Source organism: Suricata suricatta, chromosome 10 (assembly GCF_006229205.1).
Source record: "Suricata suricatta isolate VVHF042 chromosome 10, meerkat_22Aug2017_6uvM2_HiC, whole genome shotgun sequence".
NCBI classification, from domain to species: domain Eukaryota; kingdom Metazoa; phylum Chordata; class Mammalia; order Carnivora; family Herpestidae; genus Suricata; species Suricata suricatta.
The window spans coordinates 56,094,049-56,121,472 of record NC_043709.1 but is presented as its reverse complement, the minus strand read 5'-3'; the positions used below and the strand labels follow the sequence as shown (position 1 = coordinate 56,121,472).

General features: G+C 49.2%; 1 protein-coding gene and 1 long non-coding RNA gene across 11 annotated transcripts in view; both read right to left on the bottom strand.

Moving 5' to 3' along the window:
* Positions 1-272: 272 nt before the first annotated feature.
* STAT6 (signal transducer and activator of transcription 6) lies at positions 273-12,879 on the bottom strand. 5 transcript variants are annotated; one of them, XM_029953626.1, is made up of 22 exons: positions 12,631-12,877; positions 9,878-10,017; positions 9,328-9,466; positions 8,948-9,031; positions 8,373-8,511; positions 8,200-8,252; positions 7,844-7,992; positions 7,109-7,240; positions 6,795-6,983; positions 6,396-6,483; positions 6,139-6,261; positions 5,483-5,575; positions 4,897-5,103; positions 3,581-3,675; positions 3,349-3,485; positions 2,878-3,024; positions 2,610-2,673; positions 2,402-2,512; positions 2,124-2,207; positions 1,257-1,322; positions 1,037-1,165; positions 273-947 (listed from the first exon to the last, which is right to left on the bottom strand). In XM_029953626.1, exons 2-22 carry the CDS (start codon positions 9,991-9,993, stop codon positions 758-760), a joined length of 2,535 nt encoding a protein of 844 aa, XP_029809486.1. In that variant the 5' UTR covers positions 9,994-10,017; positions 12,631-12,877; the 3' UTR covers positions 273-757. The 5 variants fall into 5 exon arrangements, with proteins under 5 accessions (XP_029809486.1, XP_029809487.1, XP_029809488.1 ...); XM_029953627.1 differs by having other exon boundaries at positions 9,878-10,014; XM_029953628.1 differs by lacking the exon at positions 2,124-2,207 and having other exon boundaries at positions 12,631-12,879.
* Positions 12,880-17,893: 5,014 nt separating this feature from the next.
* The window catches only part of LOC115304287, a 33,171-nt gene continuing 23,640 nt past the window's right edge, over positions 17,894-27,424 (bottom strand). For 2 of the 6 annotated variants that reach the window (XR_003914362.1, XR_003914363.1), the window contains 2 exons: positions 19,151-19,253; positions 17,894-18,415 (listed from right to left, as the gene is read on the bottom strand). This is a non-coding gene — a long non-coding RNA (uncharacterized LOC115304287). Of the gene's footprint in view, positions 18,416-19,150; positions 19,254-21,036; positions 21,212-26,325; positions 26,547-27,424 lie in introns of those variants that run through there. The other 4 variants (XR_003914368.1, XR_003914361.1, XR_003914367.1 and 1 more) reach the window with 3 other exon arrangements.

The window sequence follows — 27,424 nt, the reverse complement described above, 5'->3', positions numbered from 1 at the left end:
TCGTGGACACAACTAATGTGTGTGACATCCATGGATTAACATGTCTCAGGTATGCACGCTTTCACACACCTATACGTGAAACGCAGCTTTCCTGCTTCTGCACAATTCCCTATGTGTAGCCAAAAGCCTTCATCTGACTGACAGGAATTTGGGGCTGTTTGAAATTTGTTTTTTTTAATCTGGGCATCACCCACATCTGTAACCCAGGGGTACAGATCCCCCACCTTCTCCCCCCCTAGGGTCTCCTGAACTGCTTCTCCATCTCCCCCCCCCCCCCCCCGGGGCTGGGACCCAAGCCCATCCCTCAGTCCCCAGCCTATAGTACAAAGGTGTGTACACGTGTCTGTGTATTTCTACATGGGTGTCCTGGGGCCTGGCTCGAGGTGGGCGGAGAAGTCCTCCATGCCCTAACCCATCCTCTTGCCCAGCCTCCTTCCTACTCAGCCCCATCTTCCAGGAAGAGCTGTGCATGTGTGTTCTGCGTATGCAGGCATGTAGGGGTGTGTCTCACTTTGGAACCTGAATTTCCCTTCAAGCACTGGAAGGGGGAGGACAAGGGTGTGTGGTAGGAGGGAAGGAGTGGATAGGCTCCACCCACTGTGCATTTTCCTGGCAGTCTTTTCCTCCTGACCAGGGAGTAGGTGGGGATAGGAGGACTCTCTTCCCATCTGCTGCTTGGCAGGAGCATGGGCAGGTGTCCAGAGCAGGTCCGTGGGGGTAGAAGAGCTGTCTCTCTGGGTTCCCCTTCCAGCTGGGATCACCAACTAGGATTGGCTCGTAGGTCCAGGTGGGACAATGAGATCCCAGACTGCCCATAGTGAGAGGGCTGCAGGAGGGGCTGGGTTCCCATGGACCCTCCCCCTGATTCCCCTTGCCCCTCCAGAAGAAGCTTGGTGAGGTCCTGTTCGGTTGGAGGCAGCAAGGGTGGGAACATGTCTTCACCGACCCTGCAAGGAGGAGGTGGAGAAACAGTAGGGTAGGTATGGCACCACTCCTCTAGCCTCCATCCAGCCAACACCCGCAGGCTGCCACTTACCAGGTGCCCTGAGGGAACCCTCGTATTGGCTGGCTCAGGCAGCTCTCTTCTGCCATGGTCACATCTGAGCAGAGCAGGGGCTCAGGAGTGGACACAGCATGCTCCTGAGACGGGCACGGGAGCAGGCCCCTGCCAGACCAGAGAAGTAAATAAGATGGGGGTGAGGGTAAGGCTGGAAATGAATGGGGAGTATGGTACCAGAGGGAGTGCAGTCACTTACTGTGGGTGAGGTTGGTCAAAGGGCAGGTTAATCTGGCTCAGGTTGGGGGGCATCTGCAGGTGAGGTCTAGAAACAGGAAGGAGGACAGAGTCAGAAAACGGAAGTCTAGGCAAGGACACGGTGTTGCAAAGGGAAGATCATTGAATGAGGAAACAATTTCCAGCCCCTTTTCCTGACTCTATAGTCTTGGGTAAGCTGTAAGCTCAGTCTTCTCATCTTTAAAATGTGTATGTGTTGGAGATTGGGGAAGGGGAGGAGAGGAGGGCTGCATTAGCTAATGTCTAATGTTTCTTTGGACTCTGGTGGTTCTAAACCCCTATCCCCGTCTCCACGCTACCTCAACTCCCAGGAGGGTAGATGTCCTGCTTGACTAAGAGTTAATAAGCATCTGCAATTATTATAATAAGAGTGTTACTTGAGGAGCAAAAATGCCTAGGCCACTTCAAGGCCAAAACAGATGAATAAATAAAAATCAGAACAACAGATAAATGAGTAGATTTCAAGGACAGGACAGGTAATATTAATACTAAACCACCCTTGCTATGAGCTTTACAGGTATTACCAACTCAGTTAACCTTCAAAATAATCCTATGAGGAAGGCGGCATTAGTATTTAGTAGTAGTAGTAGTAGTATTCCCCATTTTACAGAAGAACTTGCCCAAAGTCAGTAAATGATGGAGCTGGAATTCAAACCTGGCTAAATCTGGATCTTAATGGCTAACACCTCAATAGAGTGGACAGGAGAAACAGAGTGTTAGATTTTTGCTACTTCTTTCTCACAGAGGAGCCTCTCCTAACAAATGAAAATACCCACCACCCTTGCAGGTGGGTATACTTGCCCCATCCCCAAGAGGTTCTTCCACTTACTCCTGGAAGGTTGGTAACATGTCTTCTCGGGGGAGGGTTTGGTATGAGGAGATGGAGTGAGAGTGTGGTGGGTACACCTGGGACCTGGGGAAAGAAAGCAAACCCCTCTGATGCCAGCCCTTCTCCTGGACACCCCTAGCCCTTGCCTCAAGATAGGGGATCCCTTTTGTGGAAAGGAAACTTCCCTACTTCTGCTCCCGATGCCAGCTTTCCCAGCTGCCCATGCAGAACGCCTATCTTCACAGATTACTCCGATTCCTGTCTCCCAAGCTCCTTACACCATATCTGGGCTGAGCTGCATGTTCATGGAGGAATCAGGGGCCATTCCAAGATCATAAGTGGGCACCATGGTAGGCATCTGGGGCTCCAGGGTAGGAAGTGGCTGGTCCCTGGAGGAGGGAAGGAGATACGTGTGACCGACCAAGGGTTGATGCCACCACTTCTTCCTGCAAATAGTATCAGGTCCCAAGTAGCATCCATGCTCACCTTTCCACAGTCATCTTGATGGTAGCTGGGACGTAACCCCTGCCATCCTTACCCATCTGTTCAGCTGTTGTGGGGAAGAAAAGGAGAACCATGGAGCACCCGAGGATTGGAGAGAAAGGGATGTGGAAAAGGTGGGCATAGTTGATAGGCAAGTAGGAGAAATGGGGTTTCAAAAATGGAGAGAGAAGACAGTGTACATGGAGAGGGGCAATGGGAGTATGGAAAAGATGGGCAAAGGAAGGATTCAGAACTGCCAGCTTCAGCTCACGCTTGTAGTGGCTCCGGAAAGCTTCATCCTTAGGTTTCTTGGGGTAGAGGTTTTTGAGCTGAGCAAGGTCCCGGATTCGGTCCCCCAGTGAACGAATGGATAGGTCTTTGGCTGAGAATGGCTGGATGTTCTCTATCTGTGGGGAGCCTACAATAGGAATGAGACCCTGAGTCCTCTCTGTCCCGACACTCTTCCCCTACCCAGCCCCACCACAGGACTCATTCTCAATCTACCAAGGCAAGGGGGAGAAGAATCAGGGTAGGGGTCCTGAGGAAGAGAGACCTACCAGTCTCCATTCCCACAGAGCTCACAGTGAGAAGGCAGACTGCAGAAGGGAGGAGAGAACTTGAATCTAAGGAAGAACTTCCTGAAGATCAGGGTTGGCATCAAGGAAGGCCAAACATTTCCTTTCCAGAAGAAACCCCAGAGGGCATAGGCACAGAGACAGAGGACTGGCTGGGGTGACCTCACCATCCTGGCCCCGGATGACATGGGCAATGGTGATGCCCCCAATCTCTGAGTCGCTGAAGCGAAGGAGGAATGTTCCATCAGGCTCGTTGAGAAGAAGGCTAGTGACGTACTGTTTGCTGATGAAGCCAATGATCAGCCTAGCCAGGATGAAGGAGAGGATGGGGGTAGGGGCACTGGCTGTGGAGAAGAAGCTAGAGGTGCAGCTACTCAGGTCACTGGGGCAGGGACTCACCGATCTGACCAGTAGCTCCGGAGACAGCGTTTGGTGAGGTCCAGGACACCATCAAACCACTGCCAAAAGGTGAAGCCACGACCCAGCAGGATCTCCTGGGGAATGGGGTGGGGGGAAGCTAGTGTGAACACAGGAGGGCCGGAGCTAGAGCCTGGTTAGGACAGGCACTGGGCCGCAAGTGCCCACACAGCAGGGTCACAGGGCTGAAGGACCAAACTGGACCTGAGATCTCATCGATGATCATAGCCAATCCTCACGTTTACCATGTGCCAGGCAGTATTACAAGCCCTTTCCACAAATTAATTTATCCGATCTTTATAAGACTATTGAGGTATGTCCTATAAGTATCCCATCTTACAGATGAAGAAATGAAAGCCTAGAAAGGTTAAATAACTTGCCCAGGTCTATACAGCTGGTGAGAGGCAGAGCTGGGATGTAGCCCAGGAAGTCCGGGCCACGGTCTGTCATAACCACCATGCTCCACCTGTCCTTAATTAGGCCTGGTGGAAGTTGAGTCCAGAGAAAGCGGCTTTGCCAGGTCCTGCTCCCTCTGCTAACACATTCTCTGGTCATGTAGACTTTTCTTTCTTTTTTGCTAAGAGAGCAGTACCTAACTGCATTTACCCAACTGGTCATCGACACGGACACCCAGATCGTTTCTCTCATTCTTATATCCAGTCCTCAGCCACCTCATTTTGGAGGCAGTAAAATATAGTAGCTAAGGGCAAGAAATATGGGGTTCCATCTCAGCCATGCCACTCACCTGCTGTGAGGCATTGGATAAACTACTTAACCCTTCTGAGCATCAGGTTCCTCATCTGTAAAATGGGGATAATAATTGTACCTACCTCAAAGGGATGTTGGGAGGAGTCAGTGAGATAACATATATAAAGTGCTAAACATAGTGCCTGGGGCATATCGTAAGGTGTCAGCACAGGGTAGCTGGTATTACTGAGTATGCCCCTGTGGGATTTTATCCTGATTTTTTGCAATAGGAACTATTTTCCCAATGGGTCAAAGTCATTTTGAATCAGAGCTGTGTTTACACACAATCTGGATTGAGTCATACAAGTCACTGGTAAAGAGGGAGGACACAGGGCCCCCAGACCAAAACCTGATGGGTGCCAGAGAACGCATCCTCTGGGCTTACCCCCCAGGCAGAAGGGGTTTCCAGCTTGAGCTGTGATAGAGGTGTCCTGATGGACATAGGGGGCGAAGATCCCAGTGGTCAGTCTCTGGACAGAGGTTAGGAAGGTCCTGAGTGCCTCAGGAATGAATAGCTTAGGGGTGTGAGGTCCAAAGAGCAGGGGAATGACCTTGTTGAACTGTGACCAGGATACTGAACGATGCTGGAAGGCCTCCATGCTAAGGCTGTTGTCATTGAAGATCTTCTGGGCTAGGAAGAGGAAGTGCTCTGGGAGTAGCCCCCGACTGGTCCCCACTTCAGCCATGAACTTGAGGTTCAGAGTTTCACACATCTTCTCCCAGGGCACCCGCTCGGCCACCACAAAGGGCACACGGTCCTGGTGTGAAGCGGGAAGGACAGGGCACTTTAGGCTATCATACTCATTTGTCCTCAGGAGGAGCTTTCATCCTTCCCACCTCCTCAAGGCTACCCTTTCCAGGCATTGTCCATCTGAGCTTGCTCACAAAGATGGTGCTTTTCCAAGAGTAGTTTAGGGTGCTACAGCATGATAGTTGTTAAGACTGGCATGAAAAGAGGTCGTCAGGAGTACAAAAGCATGAGATTAGCGAGTATGAAAGAGGTAGAAAAAGTCCATGAGAGGGAGTGAAGGCCACTCCCATTTGAACATGTCTGACCCCAGCCCTCGCTTCTCCATGTTAGAGCCCATGGTGCCCCTGATCCTCCCCCACCACCAACCATTCCAGGTCTTTCCTCACCATCTCAGAGAAGGCATTATCCCACAGGATGGTGGCTTTGGCATTGTTGTCTTGGTTGCCGTGGACAATGACCACCAGGGGCAGAGACAGAGCCTGGCGGGGGTGAGAAAGGGGATCTTCTTACTGGAGCAAGGGGCATTGGTGCAGGGAAGCTATTAAATGCACACAACTTGTTTAAAAGTTCCTGGTGATTTATATAATGCTTTCCAAAGTTCAATTATGGCCTTACTGTAGAGAAGTGGTTATAAGTCAGTGCTATGGAAGCAGACCTCTGGATTTCAAATGTCAGCTCCAACACTTAGTAGCTGTGTGACCTGGGCAAATTACTCAATCTCTGTGTCTCAATGGATTCATCTGTAAATGGGGCTAATAATAGTACTTACCTCATAATGTTATTATGAAAACTGTGTGTGTGTATGACTTTAAATAGTGCCCTGGTCTATAAAAAATGTGTAATGAACACTAGTTGCTGCCACACCACAATGCCTTGGCATGGGCATTCTTGCTCCTCCCCCTCCCCCTTGCCCCAGTGCACATGAATCCCAGATGCACAAGGTACGGAGCTATCATGAGGAGTGAGGATCCAGGGCCCCAGCGTATGTGTGGCATGGAGGGGACCTGGGGCCCCAGCTTGTGCAGCCTGAGGTTCAGTTCACCTGGAGCTGGATGGGGAGTTTGTTGGGACCAAGTGTGAAGCTGGTGGAGAAGAGCACGGCACACTTCTCCTCGGTGACAGACTCCGTGCCCTTCCGCTCACAGCGCTTGATTTTCTTTAGAAGCTGCAGGGTGGGGTGAAGGAGAGCAGGGGTAAGGACAGAGACAGCATCTCCTGGATTCCTGACATCCTCTCTGAGGACACTCCCTTAGTCTAAGGATTCCCCGCACCCCTGCCACTGCTCCCTGAAGCCCTCACCAGGTTCTTGAACAGGGCAGAGCAGCAGTTGCCAGGAATGCTGTTCTCCAGGGCCACGGTGTTGTTGATGATCTCTCCAGTGCTCTCTCTGCAGGGGGAAGTCAGAAAGTGAGTGGGCACATTCCAACTGGGCCAGTCCATGGGTGAATGGTGTGGACTACAGGCTGCAAATCTCCGTCTCCCTGCTTGGGTTCTTAAGGAAGGTTCCCATCTTGGCCAAATCATGATTCCCCATCCCATTCCAGCCCTAATGTGTCCCTTGCATTCCTCTGCCTTGACCGTTCACGGTCCACACACCCCACGGTCCTCCCTCCTCATCACCTGGCTCTTTGTAGTGCCAGTCCCCCAGGCTCCTCTGGCCTCCACCACCCCAACAGGCCTTCTCCAGCCCCGGCTTACGCTCCAGCCCCAGGGCCCTGAGGCATGCTCAGCTCCCTTGCTTGCTTCTCAGTCACCATGTCGGCCCTGACCAGTGGAGGCTTGGCTGGGGCCCCCAGGAACCGCAGGCCCAGCAGGAATCGAACCCCAGCCTGGAACTTGGTCTGAGTCTTCAGAACCTGGGGGGGCTGCTTCTCCACCAGGAAAGAGCTGGGAGGAGTGAAGACCCAGGGCAATTAGTGGCTGGCTCCCTCCTGGTACCCTTCCCACAGCTCCAACCCTCATCCTTCTTGGGGGTCTGCTCTAGGCCAGGCTGGGGGTTTATGGGAGCATACCTGGTGACGAGGGTTCGCAGGACTTCATCCAGCCGGCTAATCAGCACTGCCCGGGCCTTGGGCTCAAGCTCCCCACCAGCCGCCCCCACCTCCTGCTGCAGCTGGGAATAAATGTCCACCAGGCTCTCGCACCTGGGGCCAGGACAGTGGTCAGGGGGCACAGGATTCAGGCTGCCTACTCTGGCCCAACCCTCTTACCCCTAAACCCAGAAAGAAAGCAGGAGAGTGTGTGTGGAGGGGTGAGATAGGGAGTGGGTCTTACTGCAAGGCACCAGGGCTGAAAGGGCTGAAAGGGCTGTGGGACCTGCCTTGATTCTGGGTGGGAAGTTCTTTCTCTGTGCCTGGACCCCTGTGGAAACCCAGCTGCTTCTTCCCCAGGACTCTGGAACCCAGGCCAATTGTCAGCATGTACGTATGGTACTTTCACACAATTTGAAAACTGCCTCCGCCCAACAGACCAAATAGGAAAAGGCTTCCCATTCCTCTGGGCAAGGGGCTTGAAGAGAAAAGTATGGGCCAAATGAGCTCCTGCTCACGCTCCCTCCGCTGGGTGTACTTGTATAGGACGCCGCCTGACAACAGCATGAACAGTTCTGCTGGAACTGGCCTCTCTGAGTCTTGACCCATGCCAAGGCCTGCTTGCCTGGTTTTTCTCTCCTACCTGTGGGTCCTCCAGCAGGGACAGCAGACACCCACCCCCAGCCCGCCCTCCCATCCCATCAATCCTGCCCCAACCTTTCCTGTAGTGGTGCCAGGCTTTCCTCAAAGGGTGCACCATTCCCTGCCAGCTGCTGCTGTCGTTTCCAAATCTGGATCCTCTTAAGCACCAGGGCCTGGGTGGCCTCCAGCTCTCCGACAGTCTCCTGCAGCAACGTGGCCAGGGCCTGCGGGCAGGGGATGCCTGAGCCAGGGCCCCCCTCTCTCCTCACTCAGCCCCCGAGGGAAGGGCTCTGTTTCTCACCTCTTGGGCATTCCCCTACCCCACCACCATGTGTGACCCTCTGAGGCCGAATCTCCATCCCTCCACAGAGCTGAGATCCCTCAGGGACTGCACTTTGAGTTCAAACTCCACCTCCCAGTCCATCACTTACTTCTCTTTGCCCAGTTCCACTAGCAGGAGCGTCTATCAAGTTGTGCAGAGACACTGAGGATGAGAGCAGAAATCAGGGGTACAGACAGATCTGAGTCAAGGGTGAGGTCCAAGAGGGAATCACTCCTACACACTCCCCAGAACACTCTTAAGGTGCCAGGCCCACACTCCCACCTTGGCCAGCCTCGGCAGCAGGCTGCAGAGCTTCTCGGAGAAGGCGAGTTTCCCCAACCCGATGCTGTAGCCTTTGCAGGGCTGTGTTAAACTTCATCTCCTCCTGCTTCCAGTGGAAGGGCATTGGCAGGTGGCGGAACTGCACAGCAGGGACAGACGCCAAGAGGTGAGATACTCTGTCCATCCCTCTACACTAGGTATCTGCTCTCTAGAAAGGTGCTCTGCAAAAAGGAGACAAACTACTTCTCTTGTCTGGTTCCCTTTCTCTTTTGATGGTTCTCCCTGACCTTTTGGAATCTCCCAGGAATAAGACCTCTCTCTTGGCAGAATTAGCTTCTCACCCCTTGCTCTCTCCTCCCCAGACCTCATTACCATTTAAAATGAGGGAGTCCCTCATTTTAAAGCTTCTCTAAGCTTGGCTTGGGGGTGTACTCTGATCCCAGGAACCTCCTTTCATCATCCTAGGCCTAAAATATTGAGCTTTTCCTGAAGTTCAAATTCCTTCTAGTTTCTCACGGCTCAGGCTGAAGTCCCAGGGAGTTGAGTTAGGGTGGGAGGTGGGATATTAATAATACCTGTTCCATAACAGCTTTTTTCTCCCCTTGAAGTATCTGTTTAAAAGTGGCCACCAGCTTCAGGGGGTCCCTTTGATATATGCTCTATAGAAATAAAGAGAGGCGGACTGGGTTAGCCTGGCTCTTACCCATGTTGTTCTCCCCCTCCAATCCATGCCACCCAACTCCATTCGTACACACACCGAAAAGGCAGCACAACTGTAGACTCCAGAAGTTTTCATGCATTTGCATGCTTTTAAAACCTAATTTGCATACTAGCTAACAGCTAACTACAGAAACACCAATTTGCTTCCAGCATCCAATTTCTTCCAGTGTTCAATGCTCATCCCAGCTCCACTCCAGCCCCACCCCTGCCTTGTCCCCTACCCTCCTGCCCCCACCTCCAGGGTGCTGATGTGTTGCAAGATGGCGCTCCCCTCCCCCTGCTTTCCAGCTGAGGCCTGAAGGCGCTGGAGAGTGGCCGAAAGTAGAGCGCTAGCCATGTTGCAGCAGAAGGTGTCTGAGCCGACCAGGAACTCCCTGTGGGAAGATAGGATGAGGAGGCCTTGGGTCAGGGCCCCTTTAGCTCTACTGACCTTCCACCCCTCAGCAAACAGCTCAGTGGCTCCGTCCCAGTTCTATTCTCCACCCAGGCCCTCTACAGCTTCATCCATGTGCTCTTTGGTCCCCAATTTCCCAGCTGCTGTGGGAAGTGTCCTTACACCAGCCCTGACCGCCTTCTTCTAAAGCTTAGCCCCCTCAGGGAGCAGAGGACTCCTTGTGTCAATGTGCATAATCTTGTTGGTGTGGCACAGACTCCACGCTAAATCTAGGCCATCATACGAGGAATAATGGGTCCCAAGTCCCAAAATGGGACAGAGAAAATCTAATGAGAGGGAAGGTGGGTGGGGGAGGACCGGAGAGGACCAGCATGGGGCAGCTAAGACTCACCAGGGCTGGTTCTCTAGCCAGTCACCCAGGAGATGCCGCAGGTGTTGGGGAAAGTCGACATACAGCCGCTGCAGTTTTTCCGGAGGCATCTTGGAGACCAGACCCCACAGAGACATGATCTGGGGTTTGGAGGGTGCCTGCTGGAAGGAACAAGGCCACTCCGAGAGGTGCTCAGGAAAGCTGGCCTGTATTCTGGGGTCAGCCAGCAACCTCCTGTAGACAGCCCTGCCTGACACCAACCCCACTACCTCTCACAGCCAGACCACCTCACACCAAGGACATCTTTGGTCACTGTCTGAAACAAGGTAATCCCTTCAGTGGTAGACAAAGGGGTGAAGGAGAGGGAAGAGGAGGACAGGGGAGATGCAGAGGATAGAGAAAGTTCTCTGAGAGAAGACAGAGAAGGCAGAGCTTGCTTTGGCTCTGTAGGCAAGGAACTTCCCCACTGTGAGCCTTGATCTTCTCATCTCATAAAATATGAGGCTTGGATAAGTGCAGAACTTTGCAAAAATTTTTAAAGTAGTAAACAATTTTGGTTTTTAATCTGTGGAATTGCAATTATATAAAAGGTATAAAATCAGAGTTTCACTCTTGAAAGCAAGTGTAATAGGCCTGGATCTCTACTGCTTCTACTTCCCTCTCCCAACCTCCTGACCCCAAAGGTGTCCCTGCAGAAACCCAAAGGTTTCAAAACCCCAGGCCTCCATGAGATAATTTGAAAACTATCAGGCTGTATGAAGAAGAGAATGGGAGACCAATAACAGCTACCATTTATTAAACTGTTACTATGTATGAGACATTATACAAAGTTCATGATCCTATTAGAGCTTTGCAATAATTTTTTAAATATGTAATTATGCCCTTTCATAGATGAAGAAACTGAGTCTAAAGGAGGCTCTCTAACTTGCCAAGGCCACTAAGCAAGTGAGTTTGGAAATCAGGATTTGAATCCAAGGGGTAACTGACACCGACATAGAACTGTGAGGGCCCCTTCCAGATCCAGATCCCATCATCCAAGGAGGAGGGATTGTGGGAGGAGAGTTGAAGAAGAAGAGATGGAGGAAAGGGAAAAGCAGAGGAAATTGGGAAGAAGGTGGGAGAGATTGGAGAAAAAGCGGGGTTAGTAAGCCTGGAGTGAAGAGCCTAGAAGTTGGGGAGTGGAAGCTAGGGGCTGGGCTAGAGACCAAGAGAAGAGAAGAAAAGATGGAGAGAGGAAAGGAGGTGATGGGAGAAGTAGGGGGGAGAGGTGCATCCCCATTTCTCAGTGGGCTGCAACATGGAGAGGTTCAACCAGTGTTTTCCCAGGGGTCTCTCAGCAAATGTTTCCCATAATTCCCCTCTCCTAGAGATGAGAGAAGATAAGGATGGAAACTCCCTGAGGCTCCCCCAACCCACTATCCCTATGCTCTCCTGGTGGGTTTTTAGCCTCTCCTCTCTCCCAAGACTCCTAAAGGGATAGAGAACAAAAGTCCTTTTTCTGGAGACTCTTGCTCCAAAACCCTCTTGTTCCCCATGCCCCGTGCTCCCGGCTTCTATCCCCTCTAGCTCTTTTCTCCCAAAGGCAGAATCCCCAATAGGCCTTTCTCTACCACCTCCCATTCTGGGAGTGAGGTACCTTTAGGTCTGTGTTTCAAATTCAAGGGAGGGCTCCATTCCTCTCCTCTCTTCCTCTCCTGTTTCTCACGATGTACACACCTTTAAGCCTTTATCCCTACCCAACTGGAGACTCAGGTAATCCTTAAGCAGAAGGCAGCCCCCATTTCCTCCATAAAACCTTGAATGACCAGCCTCCTGACAAGGTCCTGACCTCAAATCTCCTCCCCTACTCCATCCGCAGACATTAGGGAGGCCACACTCTTCCCTACCCCATCCTACAAAAAGGCAGGTGGACCTGCTTGTGGGCCTGCCCGGATTGCGGGCACTTGAAGCTTTAAGCCCCCTGAAGACTTGTCGGGAGGAGGAGCCGCCACGCGAGGGGGCGGGGCCACTGTTCCCCAACACTTCCCAACCGGGAAGGCAAGCCCGGACGTCCACGATCCTCAGCAGCCTGCTTCGTGGCCTAATCCCGATCACCTCTATCCCTACATTCTCGAGCCCTCTGACCGTGGGACCACAAGATCAAAAGTCGAAAGAGCTTCTCTGAGTTGCCCAATATGTGTTTGTGGCGGTGGGGGCGGGGAGGTGGAGCCAGTTCAGCACGAGGAGGGTTAACTCCGCGCCACCACCGGGAAATCTCGGCGTCTACAGCAGCCAAGCGTGCAGCACTTTTGAGGGGGAAATTCCCCCTCCTCTGGGGCACCATGAGGTCTATATCTGGGGCTCGCTCACCCCCAGCCACACCCTTGAACAGCAACCTTTACGGGGGGACAGGATGGGGGCTTGTCAAAGACCCACCTCCCTCTGGCATCAACCTTCTAGGGAGGGGCAACCACCTCCCCTCCCCCCAGGGCAGAGGGGCACCTCCTTGCCCTCTTTTCCGTGACTTTACTTGCCCCTGGAGGTGCGGGGGCGGGGGTGTGGAAAAAGTGACCCGCGCGGGGACGTGGGAGTTCTGGGCCTTACCCATACCAGATTCCTGTGAGAATTTAAACCTGCCCAAACCTGGGACCACCAGCAACCAAAACCAATGGAAACAATTTCTCAGGAACCATACACCCCACCCAGGGGAGGGTCCCGAGAGGACCCCCGCTAATCCAGCCCCCCCCACTCCAAGTCAGAGCCCCCCCCCCACCTCCTCAGAGGCATCCCCTCACCTTGGCAACCCCTCTGCTGTCTTCTCCCTCTCTCAGCGGGCACTGCCAGGCCCCATGGGTCTGTAGCTCTGTCCAGCGAGTTCAGGGCTGGCCTTGCTGGCACCCCCCCTCCACCACCACCACCACCAAAAAGAGCGCACACACACACACACACACACACACACACACACACACACACACACAACCTCTCCCGTCCTTCCTCCTCAGTGTAAGCACTGGCTGCCCCAGCCCGCTGTTTCCGGCTTCTCCGTCTAACCAGGTCCCTCCCTGGAGCTCTGACGACACAGAGAAGAGAAAGTGGGCTGGAGGAGGAAGAGGAAGAAAGAAGGGTGAGCTTGTGCCTCCAGTGCCGGGTGGGGGAGCACGGGGTCGAGGGAGCCAGGACCGGGGCTTGGAGCCCTAGAGCCACACTGGAGGGGAGCCTGATCCCCACTTATTCTATCCCCTCAAAAGCGATCAACTTTTCTCCAAAAAGTCACCTAATAATAATACCAAGCGGCGACCTGTGGCCTTACACTGTCTCTCCCATACCCAAACTTGTGCAAGGGCCCACAGTTTGGGCTCAGGAGGGACTGGGCACCCAGCGGCCTCCGGAAAAGCAAATCCCTCTGGGTTCTGCGCTCCCTCCAGTGCAGGACCCTGAAAAGCAGCCAGGGTGTTCGAGCTTGTCTGGAACTCCTAGGTCCTCCTCCCTTCTTGGCGGGGCGCGCCTTAGAGGTCGCGTGACTACTGATGGGAGGGAGTGGGGGAGGGGACCCCAGAGCTCAGAATTCTGGAAGCCTCCACAGGAGTCTCGTGCACTGAAAACCATCTCAGCCCCCTCCTCGCAGGGTACTACACTTCAGACCCTTGTAGGAAACGACACAAGCTGGAGTGCCTGCAGATTCCCGAGGGACAAGTTTGAATAGGAATCTGCTGTGCAGCCTTGGCAAAGTTCCTGTTTCTGTGGTAAACACTGAGACACACCCAGAAACAAACACATACATGTACAACTTCCCTGGCTATAAGACCGCGCGCGCGCGCGCACACACACACACACACACACACACACATTCTTACACGTGTGCGGGCAGGCTCACAGACGTTAGCCCTCAGAGCAGCAAGAAGTCACAATGAGACATGCACATACTGTCTGTGGCTGGTTCAGTTTCTGAGTCATCGTCAAAACTGGTGGATGGCTTTTGTAGCTTTTGCTGGAGGAGAAGCTGAAGGGAGCTAAGGGACCAGCGAGGCCTCCATGCCCCCAAACCTGACAGACAAGGTGTATAGAAAGAGTGGTCTCTGGGGGATGGTGGGAGATGGGAGGTTTCAACTCCGTCTATCCCCAGACAGGGCTGGGCTGAGGGGCGAAAGCTAGGCCTATGCTGCCCCCTGGTGCTTAAACTGATTCCTAGAACCCAGCTCCTCCCTGTCCTGTCCCATGTGGATGGTCATGTGTGTGCAAGAGTGCACGTGTGCATGGAGGTCTCAGCCAGGCAGTAGAGGGTAGCAGTTGAGAACTGGGACTCTGGGAGGTGCCTGGGTGGCTCAGCCGGTTAAGTGTCTGACTTTGCTCAGGTCATGATCTCATGGTTCTTGGGTTCCAGCCCCACATTGGGCTCTGTGCTGACAACTCAGAGCCTGAGCCTACCTCAGATTCTGTCTCCCTCTCTCCCTGTCCTTCCCCCGCTTGCACTATGTCTGTCTCTTTTTCTCTCAAAAATAAACATTAAAAAATTTTTTTAAAATAAAAACAAAGAACTGGGACTCTGGAGACAGGTTGCTTGGGTTCAAATCCTGCCAACACTGCTAACTGCACAACTCTGGGCAGGTCACTCTGTGTTTCAGTTTTGTCATCTGTAAAATGGAGCAAGTAACAACAGACTGTTACTCATAAGGTTGTAGGAGTGAGATGTAATAATATATGTGAAGGCTTAAAATAGTGCCTGGCACGTAGTGAATGTTGGGCACTATTTTTATGGTCCAGAATAAGCCAGGTGTGAGGAAGGCAGAAGGGCTTCCATCCTACATAGGGGTCTGCATGTTTGGGGGTAATAATACTGCCACAAAGACAAATATCGGAGGTATTCATGTTTATGTGTTGACGGTGTCTGGAAGGCAGTGAACTGAGAAGGTGGTATGGGTGGAGACGGCAGGGAGGGAATCCGCCCGTGGGTTTGGATGACCAGCAATGCTGGGATTGCAGTGTATGCACATAAGTGGTCAAGACACATGCTCCCAGGTCCCCACTCTGCCTGCAGACATCCACAGAAGGTCCAAGTTCCCCCGAATTTTGGCGAGAGAAGGGGAGGATTGAATGCAGTCTCTAACCTTGGAGTCTTTTGCAGAGTAGAAAGGTAAGGCGCAAGTACGGGTAGAAACACACTATTTTTTGGTCATCCTCTCTAACTGATTGCACCCATGGGCACCCTGTGGGGTCATGGAAATATGCCAGAATTAATTAATTAATTAACTGACTTTTAAGAACTCAGAATTTAGAGGCAAATCCAGCTTGGGTCTGCTGCCACTTAAGAGCTCTGTGACTGTGTGTCAACACCTCAAAGGGAGAAAACAGTTTAGCAAATTTAAGGAGGTGCTTGTCTTCAGGGTTTACAATTGTAGGGTCTGCTAGACTTTCAGCCATGACACCCTCACTTGCATGGGCCACTCACAAGCCCTGCCATCCCACCAAGTGGGCAAAAAGATTGCATGAGAAAAAGCATAGGAAAAAGGAACTTTGTGGTCTGTAAAGGGCAGTTCGCAAGCCAATAGTGACTCACTAAAGCAATCTGAAGACTGTTTTAGTTTGCTAGGGCTGCCGTAACAAAGCACCACAAGCTGGCTTGGCTTAAACAACACATTTCTTGTCTCACAGTTACGGAGGCTAGAAGTCTCAGATCAAGATGTTGGTAGGGTTTGTCCCTTCAGAGAGCTGGGCGGGAGAAGTCTGTTCCATGTATCTCTCCTTGGCTTGTAGATGGTCATCTTCAAGTTCACATGGTGTTCCCCCTATATTTGAGCCTGTCTCCAAATTTCCCCTTTACATAAGGATCATATTGGCTTAGGGCACACCCTTAGTGACTTCATTTTAACTTGATTACCTCTGTAAAGTCCCTATCCCTAAATAAGGTTACATTCTGAGGTACTGGATCAACCTCAAATGAGTATGAATTTTTGAGGGACATATGAATTAAACATGAAAATATGAATTAAAAATGTAATTAATTAAAGTAAGCTCTATGCCCTATGTGGAACTTGAACTCACAACCCTGAGATCAAGAGTCACATGCTCTATTGACTGAGCCACCCAGGTACCTCTGAAAATATGAATCTTTGAGAGACATAGTTCAATCCATCACAGTGAGCCTTAACCATCACTTTTTTAAAACATTTATTTTTTTTTTTGAGAAAGACAGAGAACAGTGGAGGGGCAGAGAGAGAGACAGACAGAGGATCTGAGGCAAGGTCTGTGCTGACAGCAGAGAGCCCAACGCAGGGCTCAAACTCATGAACCATACCGTGAGATCATGACCTGAACTGAAGTTGGATGCTTAACCAACTGAGCCACCCAGGCACCCTTCACTCTTTAAAAACAAAGGAGGATAAAATGGAACAGAAAATATCAGAATGCATCACACAAAGTAAGGATAAGGATTGTTTAATGGAAGTTTTGTTTTGGTTTTATACAAGTATCTGAGTTATAGGTCTTGATATAAAAGATCATTTTTATTGCAGACTGTGATCACAAAGCAAAGCACCATTTGGATGTTGGTAAACATCATGTATCACTTTGCATTGCTTTTTAGTTATTTTATGGGTATTTCCTTCTTCTCTGACAAGAACAGAAGCTCCCAGAGGTGGGAATTCATATCATACTTAATGTACTCCTATGCACCTAGAAAAGACAACGTGCATTCTTGTTAATGAAGACAAGGACTACTGTTTACTGAGTCTTTACTAGGTACCTGGTGTTGGACTAAATGTTTTACACTCTCTTATATAAGGACTAAACTTAGTTATGTATTGATGGCAGGAGCTCAGTACATTTCACAGATAAGATGAGTGGCTGCCATGTTCCAGAGCACTGAGTAGTGTCCTGGGATTTGTGGAGAACTGAGGGATAGTAGGAAGAAGTCACAGAAGTATGGGAAGCTGCGGTGGACCCATAGCTAGCCATGTGTCCCCAGCCTTTGCCATTCTCCCCAACTTTTCATCCACCTTGATAGCAACTCAACACTTAGATTAGATAAAACAGAGACCATAAATTGGAAACTCCCCCAGTTCCCTTCTCTCAAGCAACACATATATTCATCAGCAACTGCACCTTCCCTATAGGCTCAGAGGAGAAGGAGCCCTTGTCCCTACCCTTCCTTGAGGTATGTTTCTCCACCTGTGCTCAGGACCCCTCTCTCTGCCTCCTCAGGCACTCTCTCATTTGTTGTCCCCTTGGTTCTCCAAATCTCCAACTTCATTCTCTAATTACTACACCTCTTTACTCTGAGCATAAAAACAAATATATTCAAATTCCCCCTCCCTTCTAAAAAAGTAAAATGGAACTGATAGCAAATATATAAAACAATCTTCGGAATATACACTTAGTTAAGTCAGCAAAAATTGTTGGTGTCTCAGGTTCTTATAGCCAACAGAGGGTGTCAGATTAGTGAGCAAACAGTGATATTATAGGATAATCAGGGCCTTGGGGACACATAAGAGGGGCACCTAAACTAAATAGTGGATAGGAGAGATAAGGGGGTTTCCTGTAGGAGGTGATATATCAACTATCTTGAAGGAAAAATAGGAGTTATTCAAGCAAAGAACAAAAGGAGAGTTAAACCAGGAAGAGGATCTATTATGTGTAAAAATATGGACACTGTGCGGGGGGAAAAGAGGTGGTGGTGATGGTGGAGGGCACTTGAGGGGAAGAGCACTGGGTGTTGTATGGAAAACAATCTGACAATAAAATATTATGGAAAAAAATTTAATCACACACAAAAAAATATGGATACTGTGGGAGCATGGCACCTTCTGGAAATGGGTAGTAGTTGGCAATGGGAAGCATTAGAAGATTTGGACAGGTTAGTAATATGATGAGGTTCTGCAGAGAGACCACCCGCTACAATGCAGAGAATGGGTTTATTTAAAAAAATTTTTTTTAATGTTTATTTATTATTGAGACAGAGAGAAACAGAGCTTGAGTAGGGGAGGGGCAGAGAGAGAGGGAGACAGAATCCAAAGCAGGCTCCAGGCTCTGAACTGTCAGCACAGAGCCCGGTGTGGGGGTCAAACGCACAGACCTTGAGATCATGACCTGAGCCAAAGATGGACGCTTAACTGACTGAGCCACCCAGGCGCCCCAAGAGAATGGATTTAAAGTGTAAGTCTGAAGCCAGGAGAGCAGTTCAGAAGGTTAATAATAATGGAGGAGGAGATCATTTTGTGGAGGAGTAGAGGTGAAGCATTGTAGAATCAAGGCTGGTTAGGAAGAGAAGTAAAGACGTGAGGAACTGGCAAGTAAGAAAGAATAGAGTCAAGGAACTGGAAGTCTCAACAGACCTAGAGAGTAGCCTTACTGGGAGCAAAGGAAATAAGAGTTAGAGGGCTGGAATGTTGTAGTTGGAGACGAGGGGATAAGATTTCAGTCCAGCTCTCCTGGGAGGGCGCAGTGTAGGTCATGGCTCTGGGAGTGAGTGGCTATGGCAACGTGACGGTGAGTCATTGGAGTTGAGGAGGGCAAGGAACCAAGAAGCCAGGGTGCTGGCTGGACCATCTGCATGCGTAGTGAACACCATCTGGGTTTGCAAAAGACCTGAGGGGGACAGAAATACAGTAGTCAGATGCCAGAGTCTTCAGGGAGTGTGGTCAAGTGACCAGGACATCATCGGTGGATGATGGCAAAAATAATAAGAACTAACCTTTAGTGAGAGCTTATGTGTCACTTCAATTCTTACCTAAAATTCTAAGCACTGTACATTTTATCTTACAACAATACTATGAGATAGAATTATGTGCCCAAGATGGTAACCGCTAACCACATGTGGCTATTTAATTTTAATTTAAAAATTCAATTCCTGGGATGCCTGGGTGGCTCAGCCAGTTAAGTGTCTGACTCTTGGTTTTGGCTCAGGCCATGGTTTGACTCACGGTTCATGGATTTGAGCCCTGCATCGAGCTCTGCGCTGACAGTGTGGGGCTTGCTTGGGATTCTCTCCACCCCCCCTCTCAAAATAAATAAATAGGGTGCCTGGGTGGCTCAGTCTGTTGAGCGTCCAACTTCAGCTCAGGTCATGTTCTTTCGAGCCTGGCTCACTGCTGTCAGTGCAGAGCCTGCTTTTGATCCTTTGTCCCCCTCTCTCTGTCCCTCCCCTCCTTGAGAGCTCTCTCTCTCTCTCTCTCCTTTCCTCCCTCTCTCAAAAATAAACTTAAAAACATAAATAAACATTTTTTAAAATTTCAATTCCTCAGATACACTAGGCACATTTCAAATGTTCAATAGCCACATATGGCTAATGGCTACTACATTAGCACAGACATGGGACATTACCATCTTCACAGAAACTTCTACTGGATAGCGTTGATAGCTCTCATTTTACAGATGAGGAAGCTGCATTGTGGAAAGGTTAAGCATCCTGCCTGCAGCCAAAGACCTGACAAGTGAGAGAGCGGGGATTTGGACCCAGTTAGTCTGGTGTGATTACTTTTGCCCTTAAGCAGTATGCTAATGCTACACATCTTCTCAATGGAAGGTGAAATAGCTGGCCCTTAAAAGGTAGAGGGATTTATAGGACTATCAAGGCAAGCCCTGTTGGTACCTTCTCAGTAGCAAGCCCTTCTCCCTTGCTGGCAAAGTCTGGATTTTGCACAGGTGTTCCCCTCCCATGCATTCAGGAGACGACTCTCACTGGTCTAGCCAATCTCAGTATTTCAGTTCCCCTGGCCAATAGGACCTTAGGGGGTTCTTGGGAAAGATTCTGTTCTTCTTCAGTGCTAAGTCCACATGTGAGGACTGAACAGTTGTGACCATGGATAGCACGTAGGATAGAGTAGCAGTGTGAAGAGGTAGAAGACTGTCGAATTAATCAGCCCCAGATCTGCTCTAGAACTCCTCCTTGTTCAATTTACTTTAATTGGGTCTTGTGTTACTTGCTTCTAGATGTATCCCTAACTGAGACCTCAGTAGAGCCATCTGACTATTGGAAATGGAGAGCCCAGAGCATCTGACTGCCCATGCTCCCATACCATCCATCTTGTGCACCTGGGAGAATAAGTGATAGCTCATTAAAGGAAGAATGTCCTCAGGCAAGAGGCAGGTTTCAGACAAACAAAGAGGGGCAAGGACAATCTGAGCCAAGGGTGCCTCCAGGCTTTGTGCAAGGACGGGAGGGGGATCAGTGCAAGGGTGGTCAGGAAGAGGAAGCACTGGACTAAGTGGAGAAGGGTGGACGCCCACTGAGATCTGCCAAGGATGACAGGATGTGAGCAATGGTGGGGTCAGCTGCTCTCAAGTTTCCAAATGGAGCCCTGGGGCTGTCAGAGGATTACTGTGGCCAACAGATCTTCACCTCACAGAGGGAGAAGTGGCAACCTTGGTGAGTGGGCAAGCATCTCTGGACGGAGCCAACCATGGTCAGGATTGAGCCTCTGAAAGGAAATCCCAGCCCTCTAACTGGCCCTCTAATTACTGTCTTGCCTCTCTCTCTCTCTCTCTCTTCCCCTGTGTAACCAAACTTCTTGGGAAAGTTATTCACATTCATGGTCTTCCCTTCCACACCTCCTCAGGACACTGCCAGTGGTTGGCTGTCCCCACCAGTCATACATGCCCACCTATGTGCCCAGGACACTGGCCCACCCCTATTTTTGCTGGACCTCTCAGCAGTATTGAGCACTGTTAGCCATTCTTGACTAAGCCCTCCCCGTGTTGGTTTTCCTGTTTCCTCTCTCCTAGTCCTCCCCCTACGGCTCTAGGTACCTCTCAGTCCCCTCTTCACAGGCTACTCTTTTTGTGTAATCTCATCCAGACCCAAGGCTGAAGCATCCCAGCAGCAAAGCAATGTAATATAGTGGTTAAAACCATGGCCTCTGGGGTTAGGACACCTGGGTTCAAATCCCTGCTGCACCACTCTGACCACTCTATCGCTGTCTGACATTCAAACCCCTGTTAGAATACAGATCATTATCTCTTCCCCATCCCCTAGGGGGGAGCCACTGTTCTGATTTTCTTTTCTTTTTTTTTTAAGTATTATTATTGGTACAGAGAGAGACAGAGCATGAGAGGGGGAGAGGCAGAGAGAGAGGGAGACACAGAATAGATAGCAGGCTCCAGGCTCTGAGCTATCAGCACAGAGCCCAATGCGGGGCTCGAACCCACGAACGTGAGATCATGACCTGAGCCAAAGTCAGAGGCTTAACTGACTGAGCTATCCAGGCACCTCATGATTTTATTTTCTGGAATTCATATAAACAGAGTAAAACAGGATGTGCTTTTTTATGTTTGGTTTCTTTTACTCACCAGTGAATGTTCTGAGACTTACCCATGTTGTGTGTGTATCCATAGCTTGTCCATTACTAGGTAGTATCTCATTGTAGAGATATACCACAGTCTATCCTTTTTAAAAAAAGAAATGATAAACACCAGGCTATAGCCAGTTTTTGGCTATTATGAAAACTTCTAGGAGCATTCTTCTTCAAATCTCTGTTTGCATGTGTTTTCATTTCTCTTGAATAAATAACTAGGAGTATAATTGCTGGGTCATAGGTATATGCTCACTTTTATAAGAAATGTTACATATTCTTCCAAACCAATAGTACATTTTACATTCCCAATACCGTGTGTGAGTTCCAGTTGGTCTACTTCTCACTAACATTTGGTATTGTGAGTTTTTAAAAGTTTAACCATGTTGGTGAGTGAGGAAATCTTTCCACTGTGGTTTTAATTGGCATTGTCTTGATGACTAAAGATATTGAACACTTTTCATGTGCTTATTGTTCATTCATACATGTTCTTTTGTGAAGTATCTGTTCAAATCTTTTATCCATTTAAAAAAGTTGTTTTTTTATTACTGTGTTATAGACTTTTTTGTTTGTTTTTACATATCCTGGATAGCAGTCCTTTGTCAGATTAGTATTTGGCTTACCTATTTGGCTTACTTATTTGTTTTCTTAATGGCATCTTTTGATAAACAAAAGTTTTAACTCTTGATATTTCTTTTTTTAATGTTTATTTATTTTTGAGAGAGAGAGAGAGAGAGAGAGAGAGAGAGAGAGAGAGAGACATGCTCACATGGGAGAGGAGCAGTGAGAGAGGGAGACACAGAATCTGAAGCAGGGTGCAGGCTCCAAGCTGTTAGCACAGAGCTGGATACGGGACTCCAACTCAGAAACCACGAGATCATGACCTGAGCCAAAGTCAGGGGCTTAACCGACTGAGCCACCCAGGAGCACCTAAATCCTAATATTTCTTTTATGGTTATTGCTTTCTATAACTTAAGGATTTTTTTTACTGTCAAGTCATAAAGATATTCTATATTTTCACTTAAAAGTTTAAAATTTTAGCTGTTTTACCTTAGTCTTTTGATCCATGTTGAATTAATTTTTGCATATAGTATGAAGGAGGGGTCAAGGTTCACTTATTTCTTCCTTATAGATATTCAGTTGTTCCTGCACCATTTGTTGAAAGGCCATTCCTTTCCTTGGTGGATTGCTTTGACACCTTTGTCAAAAATCAAGTGACCTTTAAGTGTGAGTCTATTTCTGACCCCTCTTATTGTTTCATGGATCTTTTTGTCAACACTTAATGCCAGTACCACACTGTCTTGATTACTGAAGCTTACAAGTCTTGAAGTCAAGTGATATAAGTCTTCTAGCATTGGAATTTTAAAAGTTCTTTGTACAGCCTAAATTAGAGAACTTTGAGAATATTCTAATGTGAGCCAAAGTTTCTAGTCTTTGCTTTCTGTCACTATTCTCTAGGCTGACATGATAAACCAACTAACATACTTGACCCTATCTTTTTAGTCTGGAATCCTCTTCCTCCTCAGCTCTATGGCTGATCCATTAGGGCTTCATCAATCACCTGGACCCCCACTACTTCTAGAGAAAAAGTTCTAAGTACTTAGTGTGGCCAAAGTCACCCTTTGTGATTAGGTTCCCTGATACATCATCCATTACCTTCCCCAAAAAGTATCTTGAACTTCAGCCATACCATATTTGCTGTTTGTGTTTTAAACTTCTTCATGTCTCTATGCCTTTGCCTGTCCTCCAACCTAAAACACTCATCCCTCATCATTGTTTGTCATCTTCTTCCTCTCTTTCAACATGTAGTTTGGCATAATATACCCAGCTCTGCTTTGATCCCTTTATCTGGAATAGTTATCTGGCTCTGGTTCCCTCTGTGTTTGCCTTTATCATAGGCATTAGGCACTGTGTTGTGATTGTCAATCATCAGGTTGAGCAACCCCACTAAACTGTGTACTTCTTGAAGGCTGATATTGTGTGTTTCCATCTCTTGTCCCTAGTGCACACCTAGAAGTGTGTCCAGCACAAATGAGGTACCTAATAAATATTGATTAAATGAATGAGAACTGGGCTCCAATCTGTACTGTGATTTGGGGCAGATTCCTTAATCTCCTTGACCCTCGATTGTCATAGCTACAAACTGGAAATAACACCTATGCCACAAGGTGATTCTGATATATAAGTGAGCTAATCCATGTAAAATACATTGAGTGGGCTTGGTAACATGCTAAGTGCTCAGTAAATCTTGGTTCTCTCCCCACCTTCCGCCAGACCCTGCTGAGACACCTTTCTATTCCACACGTCTTTAACCTTCTTCAACTGACCACTAGGTGGCGTCAGTCTCTGGCCTGGCATTCGGTCCCAGAGCTGCTTCCTTACTGCCCCATCTCAGGCAGGAAAGGGAGATATTTAATACTTTGCTGGGAGACGCAAAAGAGAGATATCCTTTTTCTACACCAACTTTTTTGCCTAATGCTACCATTCTAGGTATCCCAATCATGATGCAGAGAATTCCTCCTTGATTTCCCATATTTGGGTTATAATTTCAAGTTAAGGATTTAAAGATGGAAGAAATTTCTTAAGAATGAAAGGAGGGTGGGACACCTGGCATCTCAGTCGGTATAGCATGACACTCTAGATCTCTCGGGGTTGTAAGTTCAAGCCTCACGTTGGGAGTAGAGATTACTTTAAAAAAACTTTAAAAAAAGAATAAACGTGGGGTAAAAAGAAGCTGAGGCAGAAAAGGACTGAATAATGAGTGCAACAGGAGAAATATAGGAAAGAATATGTTTATAGTCATATCTCATTTGACAGTGATTAGGTTGTCTCCTTTCTTTGAGTAGGCACCCCTAGTCTTAACACTCCTGTTAGCCTCCTCCAGTCAAGAGCTCCTCATACTGGGTGGATGCAAAGAAGTAAAAGATATGATTCTTGCCCTTAAGGAGTTTATGGTCTGGTGGTTGGCACAGAACTCCCAAAACTGAGTGCTTAATTCTAGGTATTGAGGCTATCTTGAGTAAAGTTTGGAAGAGGACAGGAGAGCTTTTCTGAGGAGGGTAGGGAGGAGCTGAGAGAACAGTATAATTAAAGACTCAGGTAGAAATATGCATTCTCTCATCTTAAAGAGACACCCTCAGTTCACATACTGGAAATAACCCAAAAGCCCAACAATCTCAGTAGACTGTGAAGAATCCAAGCAAGGAGATTCCAAGTAGCCAATATAAAGATGTGTATGTTTAATGTGGAAAGGGATCAAAATAAGTTAATTGAAAAAAGCAAGTTACAGAACAGTATACAGTGTATGAGCTCATTTGTGGTTTTAAAGAATGTCTGTTTACATTTGTTTGTCAATAAAAACATTTTTTTAACCTTCCAAAGGAGGCTCAAGGGACTCTTGGTAGTGGTTACTGTGTGAGTAGAACTAAAGAATAAGATGTTGGTGGGGCGCCTGGGTGGCTCAGTCAGCTAAGCCTCCGACTTCAGCTCAGGTCAGATCTCATGTTGGTGGGTTCGAGCCCTGCGTCAGGCTCTGTGCTGACAGCTAGCTCAGAGCCCGGAGCCTGCTTCTGGTTCTGTGTCTCCTTCTCTCTCTGCCCCTCCCCCTCTCATGCTCTGTCTCTCTCTGTATCAAAAATAAATAAAACATTAAAAAATTTATAAGAAAAAGAATAAGATGTTGGAGCATGGCAAGTTTATTTTCACCTTCCTATGCCTTAAAAATTATTTTTTAATGTTTATTTATTTTTGATAGACAAAGAGTGAGCAGCGGAGGGGAAGAGAGGGAGTCACAGAATCCAAAGCAGGCACCAGGCTCTAAGTTGTCAGCACAGAGCCTGACGCAGGGCTCAAACCCACGGACTGCAAGATCATGACCTAGCTGGAGTCAGACTGAGCCACCCAGGTGCCCCCACCTTCCTATACTTCTTATATTCTTCTGTACTTTTATACTCTTTGAGTTTTTAAATTAAGTATTACCGTGTTTTACAGTGTAAAGAGTTCACATTCAATTCCTTGTCTATAGATACTGAACGGAGGTTCACAGCCGGGAAGAAACGTAGGGAAAGCAGTTTTAGGAAGACTCCTTATGAAAGAAGGAATGATATGCCCCTCACAGCTCTCTTGGGCTATACATATGGTCATTCCAGATAGCTCTTTCCTTGCAGATCTGCCTGAAGTCAGCTTCAATCTGATTTCACTTGGACCACAATATTGGGAGCAGAGTCCTAAGTAAGGAAGGAACCTAATAGGCATTCATTAAAAACAGTTAGTGGGGACCTGGGTGACTTAGTGTGTTAAGCATCTGACCCAATCTGAGCTCAGGTCTTGATCTCAGGGTCATGAGTTCAAGCCTTGTGTTGGGCTCTGAGCTAGGTGTGAAGCCTACTTTTAAAAAACCAAAACAAGGATGCCTGGGTGGCTCAGTCAGTTAAGCGTCAGACATCGGCTCAGGTCATGATCTTGTGGTTCGCGTGTCGGGCTCTGTGCTTACAGCTCAGAGCCTGGAGCCTGCTTCAGATTCTGAGTCTCTGTTTCTCTCTCTGCCCCTCCCCCGCTTGCTGTCTCTCAAAAATAAATAAACATTTAAATAATTAATTAAAACAAAACAAAAGAAAAACAGCCAGTCTTTGCAGTGTGCCTATCACTATTAGCCCATGAGGGCTGGATAAAGAGATGAATACGACCTTACCCCTGTCCAGAGAAACTCTCTGGCAGTGGAAATGGAGGAAATCTGAGCTATATTTCAGAGGGAAAAATGAGAGGCCTTGGGCACAGGCTTGCCAGATTGGATACAGGAGAGAAAAGCCTGAGAGGAATTGGCAAAATGTCTGAAGTTTCTAGCCCAGGAGACTAAAAGCAGGTGGACTTGATCCTGAGCAAAGTGAGCCCCTCTAGAGGAAGCTCTGGTTTGAGGAAAAGGTCCAATTCCTCCTGGATTATTCTCACTCTCATTGACATCAATGGGACAAGTCTTCCATCCTGCTCCCCTTCCTGCCAGGGACGGGCTGGTGTGAGCACTTGGATCATTTTCTATTCCTCCACTAGGATTTAAAAAGTGAAAATGGTGGTGCAACCCTCTCTCATCTCTAACGTCAATTTCTGGCAGCCCGCGACGTTGCCTGGTGCGTCCCTGAACTCTGACTTTCAGACTGTCTCAATCTGAGTCAATCAGACACCCAAGGTACAACCTTAAAGCACCGCCCAGAAGGGGGCAGTGGCCAGAAGCACATTCGCCAGGCTCTGGGAACCGCCCGGCGCCTTCAGGACTCCAAGTAGCATTCCCGTCCGGGCTCGGGGCCGGGACAAAGGTCCGGCACGCAGCAGACACCTTAGAATTCTAGGCCTGGAAGCGGAGGTCTAGCGTCCCTCATCTTATTCCAAATCCCTGTTGCTCGGAATCTAAAACCCCGATTTCGTGGGAAGTCAGTCTGAAGGTATAAAAAAACAAAACACCAAACAAAACATAAATGAGCCCAGACCTCTTGGGGCGATGAGGGGTGGCCCTTCCCCAACCCCACCCGCTGGTGACTCACCTCCCTCCAAACCAGGGCTTGCCCCTCCCGCGCCCGGTGCCAGGCGAGCAGGGTGGGGCGGGTACTAAGGTGGGCTCCATCCCCGAGCCCTACGTGGGCGGACAAGCTCCGGCGTGTCCCCGCGGGTGTCCCTGTTTACTCTGAGCCCTGGGGCGAGGTGGGGGCGGGCCCTCGCAGCCCCTCCTCCACCCCGCCCCCCTTCTCTGAAGGCCCCAATCCCTGTCTCTGTTTTACAAAGTCTCCAAATCAAACCTCAGCCTTTCCGCGTATCTTCCTTGCGGACTGGCGGCCCCTGCCCCCCACTCCAGGCGGGAGAGGCACAGTCAGGGTTCCCCGAGGAAATCAGGCCTCGGCCCAGACCCCGGGTCCTGGATCCCTAGACCGAGCTTGAACTCCTAGGGCTTGACACCGAGTTTCAAAGAGAAGCCCCTCAGCTGTCCTCGCCCACTGCCCAATCTCCCCTTGGCCCTTCAGCTCTCTGAAGCACGGGGGGTGGGGTGGGGTGGAGGGGGCAGGCCCAGTCTGAAGAGAGGGTGCTCCAGGCCCCAAACTGGCTAGCGGGGGTCCGGAGACCTCCACTCTCGGACCGCTGACCAGAGATCCAGATCTTGTCGCTGTTCTGACTCCCCCTCCCCAGGGCAGCGCGCCAAATCGGCGCATGCGCACTCACAAGATTGCCGCGTAGCTCTTTCTCCCCCCCCCCTTTCTTTCCCCGCCCCTTCTCTCCCTCCCTCCTTTGCCGGTCCCCTCCCTCTCCCCCCCTCGCCCCCCCC

What these genes read in the sequence shown, in the direction of transcription:
- STAT6 (XM_029953626.1), bottom strand. Translation starts at nt 9,993, where the DNA reads ATGTCTCTGTGGGGTCTGGTCTCCAAGATGCCTCCGGAAAAACTGCAG. An exon ending in AACACATCAGCACCCTGGAG is followed by an intron (nt 9,032 to 9,327) that starts GTGGGGGCAGGA and finishes TTATTTCTATAG; the next exon opens with AGCATATATCAAAGGGACCC. An exon ending in CTGCCCTGTTCAAGAACCTG is followed by an intron (nt 6,262 to 6,395) that starts GTGAGGGCTTCA and finishes CCCACCCTGCAG; the next exon opens with CTTCTAAAGAAAATCAAGCG.